We start from the raw sequence: 13,106 nt of genomic DNA, 5'->3' as shown, positions 1-13,106 counted from the left end.
GCTAACGTACGGCAGGTTGTAGGTGAAGAAGGTAAATGATTATAACCAAGCCTTGCATACTCAAAGCGCAAACTTCAAGCTTGCCCATGTCCAAAAAGCAGAAACAAGCCAAATGTTACTTTCACTCGAGTCTCAAGAGCTCGATGTTGAAAATCAAAGCAGTAATAGTGGAATGACGCCAGGGTGGCAAGCAGCTCCATAAGCATAGTCAGAGGTGCAGGTCAGTTTTACCCTCCGGCCAACACTCCTCTGAGCTAATCCTTCTTCCCAGCCCCCGATGACCTCATTTCGACTGCAGTGAGTGGATGAATCATTTGGAATTTTAAAGGGATAGATTAAACATAGCGACAGCAAATGGCTTTTCCCTAGGATTTCTTGCTAACCCTTTCCTAATCGATGTAAAAATCCCCCTTGTTATTTAATATGTTGTGAACTGCACGGTATAAAGATCCTGTCATTGTAATGTAATATATCCTTTGGCCTGGTGTAAACCATGCAACAGAAGAGCCCCTGATCTCGAATAAGGGCTAAATGATGCAAATTTGTCACACTCCGCTGTAGTAATAGGCTGTGAATTTTGGATTTCTAGGGAAATTGTAAGTGTAGAACTGCAGGTGCCAATTTGATTGAGGAAGTAAGGGAAGCATCAATAATGTACAAAATGTTTTATTTTTGCTGGAGTGCAAAAGGTGGATGGATTTGTTAGTATTCAATATTACTTGTTAGCAATGCAACAATAAGGACCTTTGTAGGCAGATCTGCAATAATAGCAGTATATTCTGATTGTACGGCTGCTGGAAGCAGACTCCACAGGCATGAGCACTTCTCGTGGACATGCAGAGAATTTCATGTGGCAGATATTGCTCAGTTATATCCTTACACCATCTGTTTGTTTTATTGGAAAGCTGCTTTAACTTCCTGAGATAAATCATCAGAGACCTTTAAATCCACTTTGTAGAAACATCCATTAACCATTTTCATTTTCACATGAAATAGTGCAATTACCCGTTTAAATTTCAAAAGAGCCACCTGCCCAAATACGTAACAAGAATACAATTAAATCAGCTTTAAAAAATGTCATAGCAGCTTTTTAAGTATGATTTTATTTCAGACTAACAAATCTGTTTTGGTCTTTCTTTCATTGCTGGCCTGTTGGCGGCTTCATGAAATGAAAAATTCTCCTCCTCTTCTTGTGCATGCATTGCACGTAAATGGGCAGGTTGTGTTGCCATGGAAACCAGTTGTCTCGGTTCCAACGTGCAGTGTCCTTACTCTTCCTGCAGGTGAGTCCGTGCCTGAAGATGAACAAATTGATGCCAAAGACCAAAAAACCTTGGAGCCGTGTGACAACCAGACAACCATTGACAATGTTGCTCCAGCACCCAAAATCACAGCAGGGGAGAGGGTGAAGTTAGAGGAAGAGATCAGCAATTTGTATAAGCAGCTTGATGACAAGGTTTGTGTTTAATGACCGTTGGACCTCACATTACTACACTTGTACCTTAGTACATTGTGCCCTCTTGCTCGTCTGTTGTAATAATAGCCCAGAATTTGCAAGTAAGTAGCAGAAGGTTCATGATGCATGCTGTATCAATGCACAACAAACCCTGCAATCTGTGGCGAGGAAGAGAAAACGTCATGGGTTGTGAATTGCTAATATTGTTAATACCGTTAGCCTTGCAAAAACAGGATCTCGCCATCAAGCTCCCTGTGAGTTTCATTAATTGCTAGTTCTGTGCTGTAAATATGAATTAAACATGCTGCTATTTCACGAACCGTGACAGTTGGGTGATTTATGGTCCTCACATGTCACAAAACCTTCGAAGGCTAGAAAAGTAACAACTGAAACTTTGGCATCTCACTCTCACAGGAGTATATTGCTCCTAGAAGTGTTTAAATTTAATGTTTTATTCTTATTTTTCCTATGTTTCTATTTTATCTCTTAATCTTTCAATCTTTCTTTCCCTCTTTTAATCTCCCCTTCTGTATCTAATTAGACTTCAATTCGCTCTATTTTGTTTTTTGTTCTTTGGTTTGTTTTTTTTCCTTTCTGTCCTTAAGTTTCAGTGGTTGAGGAGTTGGACTATATTGGCCCCGTCATTTGCTGAGGTCTCAGATGCTCTACTGACCTTGTTATCTATTCCCACTTCTCGAAATTTGTGGTGCAAAAATAATTGGAGTTTAAGGGTGAGAAAAAAAATCCAACCCACGCACACGCCACAAAATGTTCCCATCCAGTAAATTCTGGGCCATTAACTCATGTTTTTTTAAAAAAGGGATAAAGCTTTTTTACTTTTTTTTGTAATGTGTATATGAAACATGAACAGCCACTGCATTGTGGTGTTCTTCTGTAAAGCAACCTTTTGCTATCACTGGTAGGATGGATGAGCTCACTGCAATCTTTATTTTCAAGTCTAGTTTTAGCCTTGTTTTGCAGCCAGCGCCTTCATAAACACAGCTGGCCTTTAAAATTAAGTTAAGTGGCCATTAGTGTTTGAATGGTTGATGCAGTCATTTGCAAATCTCTCATAAAATGACTTGTTCTCTAGACAGTGATGAAAGCTTTGTAAAATAAAACTGATATGAGCATTTTCTAATGTTAAATGTCCTGCAGTCACTCCATTGGATATTAGACTATGAATTTTAAGCGCATTTGACTGAAATTCCTCTTGCCGCAGTTTGCTTAAATTGAATTGGAGATGGCAGTGCAGTGGTAATGTCACTGGGCTGGTAATCCAGAAGCCCAGGGTATTGCCCTGAGGACATGTGTTCGGATCCCACCATGACACCTGTCAGAATTTAAATTCAGTTAATAAATATGGAGTTTCAAAGCCAGCCTCAACATTGGTGACTATGACAACTATCATTGATTGTTGTAAAAACCCAACTGGTTCACTAATGTCATTTAGGGAAGTCTGCCATTCTTACCTGGACTGGTCTACACGTGACTCCAGACCCACAGCAATGTGGTTGAATTTTAATAGCCCAGCAAGCCATTCAGTTCCAGGCCTATTCGGGATGGGCAACAATCGCTGGCCTTGTCAGCGAAGCCCACATCCCGTGAAAGAATAAAGGGGAAGAAATGGGGTGATAAAAGTGAGCACTATTCTGTGAAACAAAAATACTTGCTGTAAAAGCAGGTAACAGCGAAATATTCCTGCACACCCGTATCACTCAGAAATTTGGGGTGGTACCACAATCTCTAGTTGAATTTCACTCTGATTTTTTGTTTTGTTTAGGATGAAGAAATTAACCAGCAGAGTCAGCTGACTGAAAATCTGAAACAGCAGATGCTAGACCAAGAGGAGGTGAGTTTTTGCAGACAGTAATGTCAATGTTTATGGTTGTTTAAACCAAATGTTCCAAGGTCAAAGGAATGGGCAAAAGTGGGGATGACCTGTCTAAAGCCTTTAGAGTTTTTGTCAAATACAATGGATCAGATGGAGCGTTGCTGGGACACATTGAGATGGATCTAAGTGCCAGTTGTCACTGGGATTTAACTACAGACTTGTCTTTCAGTAAAATGTTTTGAATCCCTTGTTATGGCACAGCTGATGGTAAATGTTGAGTTGTTCAAACCCCAAAGGGAAATTTGAAACAACTGCCACAACTTGTTTAGCAGTTTGTATAAATTTCAAGATGCATGCTTTGAATTCAATAGTAATAAGACCACCAAGTCTTATAGGTTTTTTATAAAACTAGATTAAACATTTATTAATAAGAGAAGTGATTTTAAATACATACGTAGATCTACAAATTACTACACTGATAACTTCTAAATCACCTAATCAATCTAACTCCCAGTTACACTTTCGTTAAGGCAACCAGATTTTAAAGACCCAGGCCAAGAATCATGATACCCTGAACAAGTCGAATTCAAAGTGAGCTTTCTTAACTTCAGTACTTTGAAAACAGCAGCTTGAGGCGTAGATGCTGAAGGCTTTTCACACTTGTAAGATCTTAAAATGCCTCCCTTACACGCAGCCTTTGCTCCTTTATATATATTTTCCTCTTTTGAATGCAAATTCCCATTGTTTTACTATGTCTTTGGACTTTATCTTCCTGATAATAAAAACCTCTCATAGTATTAAATTTTACCAGTAGTCTTTGGGAAAAAACTTCACCTGGCTGGGTGACACATTTCACCCCTCCTTTGAAACAATCTAGTCTGGTTTATTTAAAATGCAAATGTTCTTTCACTTTACGTTCTAAACTTCCCCCATGTTTACCTACTTAACATTTCAAACCTAGCTTATCTTCTAATACATCAAAGCCTTCAGACCAGCTGCTTTTAATCCAATTTAATCTCTGTCTCTCACATACACACGCGCACACACACACACACACACACACACGCCCCACTCTATTGCTCTACTTTACAATAAATTCCAATAACATTATTAGAGTTATTATATCTTCCTGACACCTCATGATTGGCCTAAGGATTTTGATCTAGCTAAAACTGATATGAAAATGTGTGGCCATTTCCAGCTGTTGGCTTCCACAAGGAGGGATTATGAGAAGATCCAAGAGGAACTGAACCGACTGCAATTAGAAAATGAAGCAGCTAAGGATGAGGTGAAGGAAGTGCTTCAGGCCTTGGAGGAGCTGGCTGTCAACTATGACCAGAAATCCCAAGAGGTGGAAGACAAATCGAAGGCCAATGAGTTGCTGACTGATGAACTGGCGCAAAAATCGGTAATTGTCATAGTTTTTGCTGTTGTTTGATTGAAGAAGAGGAGAAAGAGAAGGAAGAAATTAATTGGCTCACCATATCCTAGATCTTGGTGGATGAGCAAGTCCATTGCTAAAAGTAGCCATTTTGCTTAAGTATTCTCTGAAAAGCTTTGCCAATTAAACAATCTAACTTTAAAACTAAAGAAATATTCCAATGCTGAAATGCTCCACATGTGCAGCAGTCTCAAACCAATATTCAGCACCGAATACTGGTGAGGGTGATGATGGCTTGAAGGTGCGCAATCATGAGTCTGGCACCGTGAGGCAAAAGGACTGCACTAGAAAAATGTAGGAACGTGGTCATAATTGTGGATTTGATAGTTAGGCGGTCAGACAAGCAGTTCTGTTACCATTGATGTGAGTCCAATAGGGTCTGTTGCCTCATTGGGCTAGAAAAAGGGATATTGCAGAGAGAGTGCAGAACATTCTGCAGGGTAAGGGTAAGACCCTGAAGCCATGGCCTAATTTGGAACAAATGATATAAGGAGGAGGAGGGATTCAAGCCCTGCAATCAGTATTTAAGAAGCTGGGGCGAAGTTAAAGAGTAGAAAGAAAAATCGTAATCCTTTAAGTGCCAATTAGGTTTGTGAATAAACAAGAAACCACATCAAAGGCATATTCTGTTTTTACAGCTTCTTAAAAATATCAATCATTCTTGGGTCAGCAGAGCACCTGCTGAGCTGAAGCCCAGCCAAGCATTCATAAGGGCTACAGCTGGTATAACAAAACTTTCCAGCTATATTACCTGTAAATGATAGAATAGGATGGTGTCCCATTTCCATTTCAAGGCAGAGTGCCTGTTAATAAATGTAGCAAGATTCTTTTCAGGTAGAAAAAGCAGGGTTTTTTTTAATAACCAGCATGTCAGTCGATTTAAATCACTGCACAAAACATGTCCTGCCAGCTCTGTTGTCATTTTATTTTACATCCTTTTATGCATTTTGGCACTTTTTTCAATGGGAAATGTACTGTAATGCATGACAACACTTATACAATGGTAATCAATGGAAGGGTCAACTTACCTTTGCAGGACAAATCCCTATGATGAATCACTGCACTAAAAACACAAATACACTGCAGTACAGTATCTAATAGGTGTAATACATTTGAAGGTGTCAAAACAAACGTGCCAAGGAAATGCATTTTTCTCAGGCTTTCAAAACCCACACCAGCACATGAAAATTGTGTGTGGGAGGAAATGCAATTTTCCTATGGTCCTCACAATGGTGACCCCAATCTCAGGAGAGGCAGGTGTGTGTTTTACCCCCAAGGTCTTCCTGATCCTCAAAGACAACACAAAAATGGCGTGGAGTCAGGAAGGCAGAGGGCATTTGCTTTTCCAGCAAAAAAACTAAGTTCAGCATTTCACGTCCTGATTCGCACTTCCACTGGGAGAGGAAAATGTGGTCCAGAAACTAAAGCGGAGAAACAGAAAAGAAAATAAGAGGGGCAAAGAGACAGGCTGAGAATAATTGGTGGCTAATATAACAGTAAAATGGTTCTCAAAGGAGCAGTCGAGGTGATTAGAGACCAAAATGGAGATGTGTTGGTGGAGGCAGAAGACATAGTTGAGGTACTAAATGAGTACTTTACATCAATGTTTACTAAGGAGGAGGATTTTGCCAAAGCTATAGCAAACAAGGAGGTTTCCAGGATATTGGTTGAGGTAATAGAAAGTAGAAAAAACACCCAGTCCGGAAGGGATGGATCCTAGGTTGCTGAGTGAAGTAAGGGTGAAAACGCAGAGGTGTGGGCTGTGATTGTCAAATCCTCCTGAGATATGGGGTGGTGCCATTTTAAGTGTTGTCCTCCTCTCCTGCCCCCCACTTTGTTCAAAAAAAGGGGAGAAGACAATTCCTGGTCGGTTAGTTTTTCATTAGTGAGGAAACGTTTAGAAACAATGGGCTGGATTTTGGATTTTACAGGGCAGCGTATTCCCTGCACCCCTGCCCCCTCCGACAGTAAAGTCAGTCATTAGCCCACCCGCCCAAAACTCATCTGCCCCACAGCCTTTAGGGAGCCCAGTGGAAGCACTCACTGCAGTGCTGTCGCCTGCTCTCTTCCTGTCCCCACCAGCAGCGCTGAGCCTTTCTCTGGGCGCGTTTCTTGCTGGCTGGCCATTAATTGGCTGTGAAATTGCTGTCGGGAGCTGATCGCAGGCGGAAGCGCATTTCGCGTCCGCTGATCGCGCGCTCTCGACGAATGTAAGATTCAGGCCTAGCTCTTCACTGTAATTGTATTGAAATTATTTAATTCCTTAGCTGCTGTGGTATAATTTGAATCCATGTCTCCAGATCATTAGTCCAGGCCTCTGGATTACTATGTAACATTATACTACTGTGCCAGTAGATATAGATGACACAAAGCTTGGAAGTGCAGTAAACAATGAAGAAGGTAGGAATAGAAGATGGATAGTGTAGTGGAATTGATGGACTGAAATTCAAAATTTGAGGTGACACATTTCAGAAGGAAGAATGAAAAGAGACATTGGGCGGAGTCGTGCAGTAGCGGGCATGACAAAAGACGTTTTACCTGCCAGTGCAATGGCGGGCTTTTGCACTGTGTCATCCCCTTCCCGCCTCACTAATTATGCAATCACAGGAAACATGCCGTCTCGCTAGCAGGTGGCCTCTGATTGGCCTGCCACACTGTTACCTCACCGCTTCTTCACACGGGGTGCCATATTTAAGTGCAGCCGCTTGCACACTTCTCAATGCTTGCAGCCCAGGACTGCTCCGATGAAGACATGGCCCCAAAAGCCAGGAAGAGCTTATTCCCGATTCAGTGATGCATCCCTGAGACCCCTTCCAGACACCGTGGAGGCCTGCTGCAAACTCTCTACCCCGTGCACTGGCTGCAGGAGGCCCATCAGCCTCACCATTGTGGCTTGCAGAGCTGGTCAGTGCCCACGCTGCACACGAGAGGTCAGCCATCTAGAGCAGAAAACGGATGAATGATCTCATCTGTGCCATCGGGGTAAGTCAATCATCTCATCAGTCTCGACTCACCCACTCACAAGCCCATCACACATTCACTGGCATCTCACTAACTGTCACCTCAAAGGCCATCCACTCTCTCTCACCCACCCTCACATCTCCATCTGGCCTCATCTCCTCTGGAGATCAACTCCTCATCCTCTCGATGACTCCACTCAGCACACAAGCAGGCTTGGCATCCTTCTCATTTGGTCTGCCATGTATGTGCCTTGCTCTCACTCTCCATCTGTCCGTGCAGGGCAAGATGGTGCACAGACACTGGGAGAGGTTCCAGCCCGAGGGTGGAGTGCCGAGCATCATGGTCCTCACATTGTTCGAGAGTTGCGCGTTGCAACTGGCTGGAGAGGACATCGACCGTTCCTGCGGCAACAGTGAGGTCGGCAGTGAGCGCTCACGTGAGGATCCTGCACCACCTCATCCCTCTGTCAATGCTACTCTGAGTCCACTGTTCTTTGTTCAAACCGGCTGCCAAGAACTAATAATCTCCACTTTTTCACATAGGTACACCTGACACTTTGCCCTCAGACAACCTTGACCCCCGCCCTGTGCCGAGCGCACCTCGGCTGACAACCCTGAGGGCAGCACTGTTGAAGACCCATCATGGCGTTCACCCACACCTCCACCAGTGCAGAGACACATATCTCGGTAGGACATAGATGTAAAGTAGCCTCAGGATCACAGTCTGTTCCACAGCAGGTGGAGGCAGCGACATCCTTGGTCAATGGTCAGAGGACTGCTGGAGGCAAGGAATCTGCTGACTGAGTCGGATGATGAGCTCTGGACTCGGTCCTCAATCAGTTGTTGGAGCTGCAATGGAAATCATGGGAACATTCGGAAGGGATGTCTGGTGTACTCCTCAGATTGTGAGGGATGATGGAGGAGCCTGTCTGCCTTCAGTGTGGGGTGATAGTACTGTCATATTGATGCATTGAGGTCAAGACTGGCAGGATGGTGGCCACCTTTGAGTTTGGGCTTGTCCCCCATCTCTTCAGAATCTGTGATTGGCGACACTGTGCTTCTGAGGGGACGGGTGCTGAAGGCTGGCAAAGAATCAGGTGCATTTAAAGTTTCACGACTGCATTTCCATGATATGACCCTTAACACAGGGTGCAAGCGAGCTGCCCTCAGCCAGACAGGAGTCAGACATTCACAGAGGCTATGTGAAGATCTATGGAGTGTCCTCACTGTATGTCGTCCTCATTCTCCTGGAATCTAGCAACAATTAGGGCCACCGCTGCGTCTCCATGACATGGGCCTGAGCTGTGAGGGTATATGTGCTGCCATCAGCCACACAGGAGTCAAATGTTCACAGATGCAAGGTGAGAATGTCAGGACTCTCCTCACTGCATCTTGCCATCATCCTCCATGAATCTTGCAGGTATGAGGGCCTCCTGAGTATGTCTGCCTCATCTGGCCAGTGCGATGAGGACCCTCCCTCCCTACCCTTGCAGCACCAGGTTGTGTAACGTGCAGCAAGCTACGATGATGTGGGACACCCTCAAGGAACTGTATTGCAGTGCTCCACTGGATCTACCGAGGCAGCAGAACCTCATTTTCAAGATGCCTATCGCTAGCTCCACCAAAATCTGGGTCTCGCTGCTCCAGTCTCTGGCCGCCGCATGGGTGTCATCAGTGATGTCCTCTGTGGGTAGCCCTTGTCCCTGAGGAGCCAACTCTACAGCCTCTGTGGACCCTGGAAGATGTCAGGGACCTGAGACCTGCTAAGGATGTAGGAGTCATGGATGTTCCCTGGGAATTATGCGCAGACTTGTAGGATGCATTTGTAGTAGTTGCACACCAGCAGAACATTCAGTGAGTGGAAGCCCCTGTGGTTGACGTAGTTGATTGCTTGTTGCCATGGAGATCCATGTGCCACGTGAATGCAGTCGAAGGCACCCTGCGTCTGTGGAAAACTAGAGATATGTGCAAATCCCAGTGCTCTTGCTTCTTGGCTTTCCCGATCCTGGTTGAAATGCACAAAGTTTTGTGCCTTTACAAAGGTGGCATCCCTGACCTCCTGGATACACTTGTGTGTGTGGAGGCTTGTGAGATCCTGCGCATGTCTGCTGGGGAGGCCTGGATGGAGCCACTGGCATAAAAATTGAGTGTCATGGTCACTTTCACAGCCACTGGAAGTGGATGCCCTCCATGTCCCCACAGCGCCAAATCCTGCAGCAGGTGGCATATGAGACCAATCAGTTCCCTAGACATGCACAGTCTTCAGCAACACTGCTTCTCAGTCATCTGCAGGAATGACAAGCACCATCTATAGACCCTGGGTCCAGCAAGGTGCCTATGAGTGACAGCTCGCGGTGGATCTTCAGCTGCATGTGCAGCAGGTCCTGCCGCCCCTTTATCTTGAGGGAGGTGCTCCTCCCTTTGCTGAGCCATGCCCTCCTACACTCTCTCTTTCTCTGATCACTAGTTGTAAGCCAAAGGCATATCGCTAAATCACCAGGCTCCATGATTCTTATGCTCTTCTCCTGCAGGATCAAAAAGAGCAATCTGTGGGTTGGCATATGTGTCCTAAGAACCTCTCTTGGTTAAATCCGAAGGCCCCTTCATGCATGCAGGAGCGTATTGGCCACCACTTGGATGGCCAGTGTGTAGAGTGCTTCATGGCTGTCCAAAACCCCACCCACCTCCTCCCAACTCTACTTGACCGATTGGCGGCAGCTTCGGCCACTGGACTGCATGCTGTGCTCTCAGCTCAGGCAAAGACATTCTCCTAATCCTCACTGCAAGGCTGCGGTGTTAGCTTGAACCATGGGGGAGACTGGTCTAAACCTGAATAAAGACATTGCAAGGGGCTGTAAGCGCCTCCACCAGTGACTGCGCCACGGCCACCTGTCGCAAGGGGATTGTCCAACTTGTCCGGTCAGCCGATTTGTTCTGTTGCCCCCTAAGACGCGCATTAACCTGCAGTCTGCGCCCGAAAGGTGAAAAGTTCTGGAACATTTGCTGGCGCTTTCATGCTTTTGCGCTGCTTGAGGGGGCTAAATGGTACAATTTCTAAAGAGAATGCAAGAGGACAGCGACTTGGGGATGTTTGTGCACCACCACCCCCCCCCCCCACCCCCCCCCCCCCCCCCCCACCCCACCCCACCACCGATGGTGGCAGGAAAGGTTAACAAAAGGTTCAGAGAAGGGTGTAAAGATAAACCCAGCAACTACAGACAAGTCAGGTTACCCTCGGTGATGGGAAAGTTTTCAGAGTTGGTAATTTGGGACAACATTAACAGTCACTTGGACAAATTTGGATTCATTAAGGAAAGTTAGCACAGGTTTGTTAAGGGCAAATCCTGTTTAATTAATATCGAGTCATAGAGCTGGATTTTCGTGTTGGGCTCAGGAAATGCGCATTGGACCGTTTCCCGAGTTCAGGAACCTGGGCACCCCCCCCATAACCGTCACGTCCCCTGGCAGCATGAGCTGGAAGGGTTTGGGTTTTCCCAAGTCCTGAGGCAGCGTTGGAGGAGTGTGGATGCTGAGGCAGGCCGGTTAAAAGGCAGGGGAGTGGGACTGGATGGGAAGGGAGCCAGCATGGACACAACAGGCCAAATGGCCTCTTTCCGTGCTTTAACCGTTCTACGATTCTTACCAATTAATAAGGCAAGTTGGATCCTGGGCTTCATAGAGACCTGGAGGAGAAAAGTCAGGCAGTTATGCTAAACCCAACTAAAATACAAGCTAGGCCCCAGCTGGAATACTTTGTTCAATTTGGGGCTTTAGGAAGGGACACTTTAGGAAGGACATGAAGGCTTTGGAGGGGTTACAAAAGAGATTTACTAGAATTGTTCCAGGAATGAGGGATTATTACAGTTATATGAATAAACTAGGTTTGTTCTCCTTAGAGTAGAGAAAGCTAAGAGGAAATTAAATGGAGACATTTAAAATCCTGAATGATTTAGACAGAGTAAATAAAGAGAAATTGTTTCCTATGGTTGAAGGGTCAATAACCAGTGGCACAGATTTAAGGTGATTCCCTCTGGCTCTTTTATCAATGTGAGGAAAAACCATTTTACACAATGAGTAGTAAAGATTTGGAGTGCACTGACAGGTGATGTATACAGTTTCAATAGTAGTTTTCAAAAGGGAATTGGACAATTACTTGAAAGAAAAAAATTGCAGGGATATGGGGAAATAGTGAGACTAACTGTTCTTGAAAGAGCTGGCGTAGACTGGATAGGGTGAACAGCCTCTTTCTGTGTTTTGCTACTCCATGATTATATGAAATATTGTTCATTTTTTTGTTTTTAAAGAATTCAATTGCTCATGGAGGTCTTGTGGCGCAGTGGGTAGCATCCCTGCCCCTGAGCCAGGAGCCCTGGGTTCAAGTCCCACTCCAGGACTTGATGGCCAAGGAAGGTGCGTATGTAATGTGGCAAAACCAGGTTGGGTTTCAACTTGTAAATCCTTCCAACATATGGCAGGATGTAAGAGTGGGAGAGGTTCCTGGTCAGCCATGCGATGGAAAGAAACTTGGAGCCTCTACCATCAGTATTCCTGGCTCTGGACTATAACGGGCATGTAAAAGTACATGTTGCCACTGCACTCTTTGGTCGGGGGGTGGGCGGGGGGGGGTTGGGGTGGGGGGGGTGCCGCTGGTTGGCTCAGTTGGCTGGATGGCTGGTGTGGATCAGACTGGTGCCAACAGCACCAGGTCCAATTTCCCTGTTCTGGCTGGGGTGGATTTGGGACCTGCCTCCTTGCCCTACCTCAGCTGGAGATCAAAGTGCTGTGGGGTCAGAACTGCCTTCAGGCAGAGACCTGAGGGAAAAAAATTACATATGGAGCTAATTGTTATTTTAAACATTAGTGTCACCTGATTTTCCTTTAACTTGCAGATTTTCACCTGAACTTTTGTTTTTGCAGAATACCTTAGTAGTTGTTCAGAAAGAATTCAACCAACTCCAGGAGCTCAGTAACCACCAGAAGAAGAGGGCAACCGAGATACTGAATATCTTGTTGAAGGATCTGGGAGAAATCGGGGGAATCATTGGCAACAGTGAAGTAAAAATGGTAGGTTTCTGGAGAATATTCTTGAAAGCTTGACCTGGGCATGAATTGGTTGATGCAGTGCAACAAAGTAATAGGGCAGAGTTTCCGCTCTGTTGCACTGTTTCCTTTGGTACGATTCCCCCCAAATTGGTGTGACATGTGTCAGAGACCACAGGATTTTAAGCTCAATCTGAGTTTCTGTGATCTTTTGCGCTAGTTTAGAAAACATCGATCAAGAAGTTGGCCCTGCCCAGACTGCTGGCCACACCTCCAGATCAAATTAATTACCATTGGGGTTCATCACTAATTGAACTCATTTGCAGTCTTTAGGCAAGGCTGTAAAAATTAAGCTGGATCTTCTGGGTACAATTG

The 13,106-nt window shown here is 45.0% G+C and overlaps 1 protein-coding gene across 1 annotated transcript in view; it reads left to right on the top strand.

Annotated features, from left to right (window-relative positions):
* The window catches only part of kif5c (kinesin family member 5C), a 158,638-nt gene that overhangs the window by 116,287 nt on the left and 29,245 nt on the right, over positions 1–13,106 (top strand). The window contains exons 12-15 of the mRNA XM_041201018.1: positions 1,284–1,456; positions 3,240–3,308; positions 4,492–4,698; positions 12,609–12,755. Coding sequence (XP_041056952.1) covers positions 1,284–1,456; positions 3,240–3,308; positions 4,492–4,698; positions 12,609–12,755 — 596 coding nt within the window. The remainder of the gene's footprint in view (positions 1–1,283; positions 1,457–3,239; positions 3,309–4,491; positions 4,699–12,608; positions 12,756–13,106) is intronic.

Source organism: Carcharodon carcharias, chromosome 12 (assembly GCF_017639515.1).
Source record: "Carcharodon carcharias isolate sCarCar2 chromosome 12, sCarCar2.pri, whole genome shotgun sequence".
In the NCBI taxonomy this organism is placed as follows: domain Eukaryota; kingdom Metazoa; phylum Chordata; class Chondrichthyes; order Lamniformes; family Lamnidae; genus Carcharodon; species Carcharodon carcharias.
The sequence above is the reverse complement of the archived record's forward strand: the minus strand, read 5'-3'. Positions and strand labels throughout refer to the sequence as shown.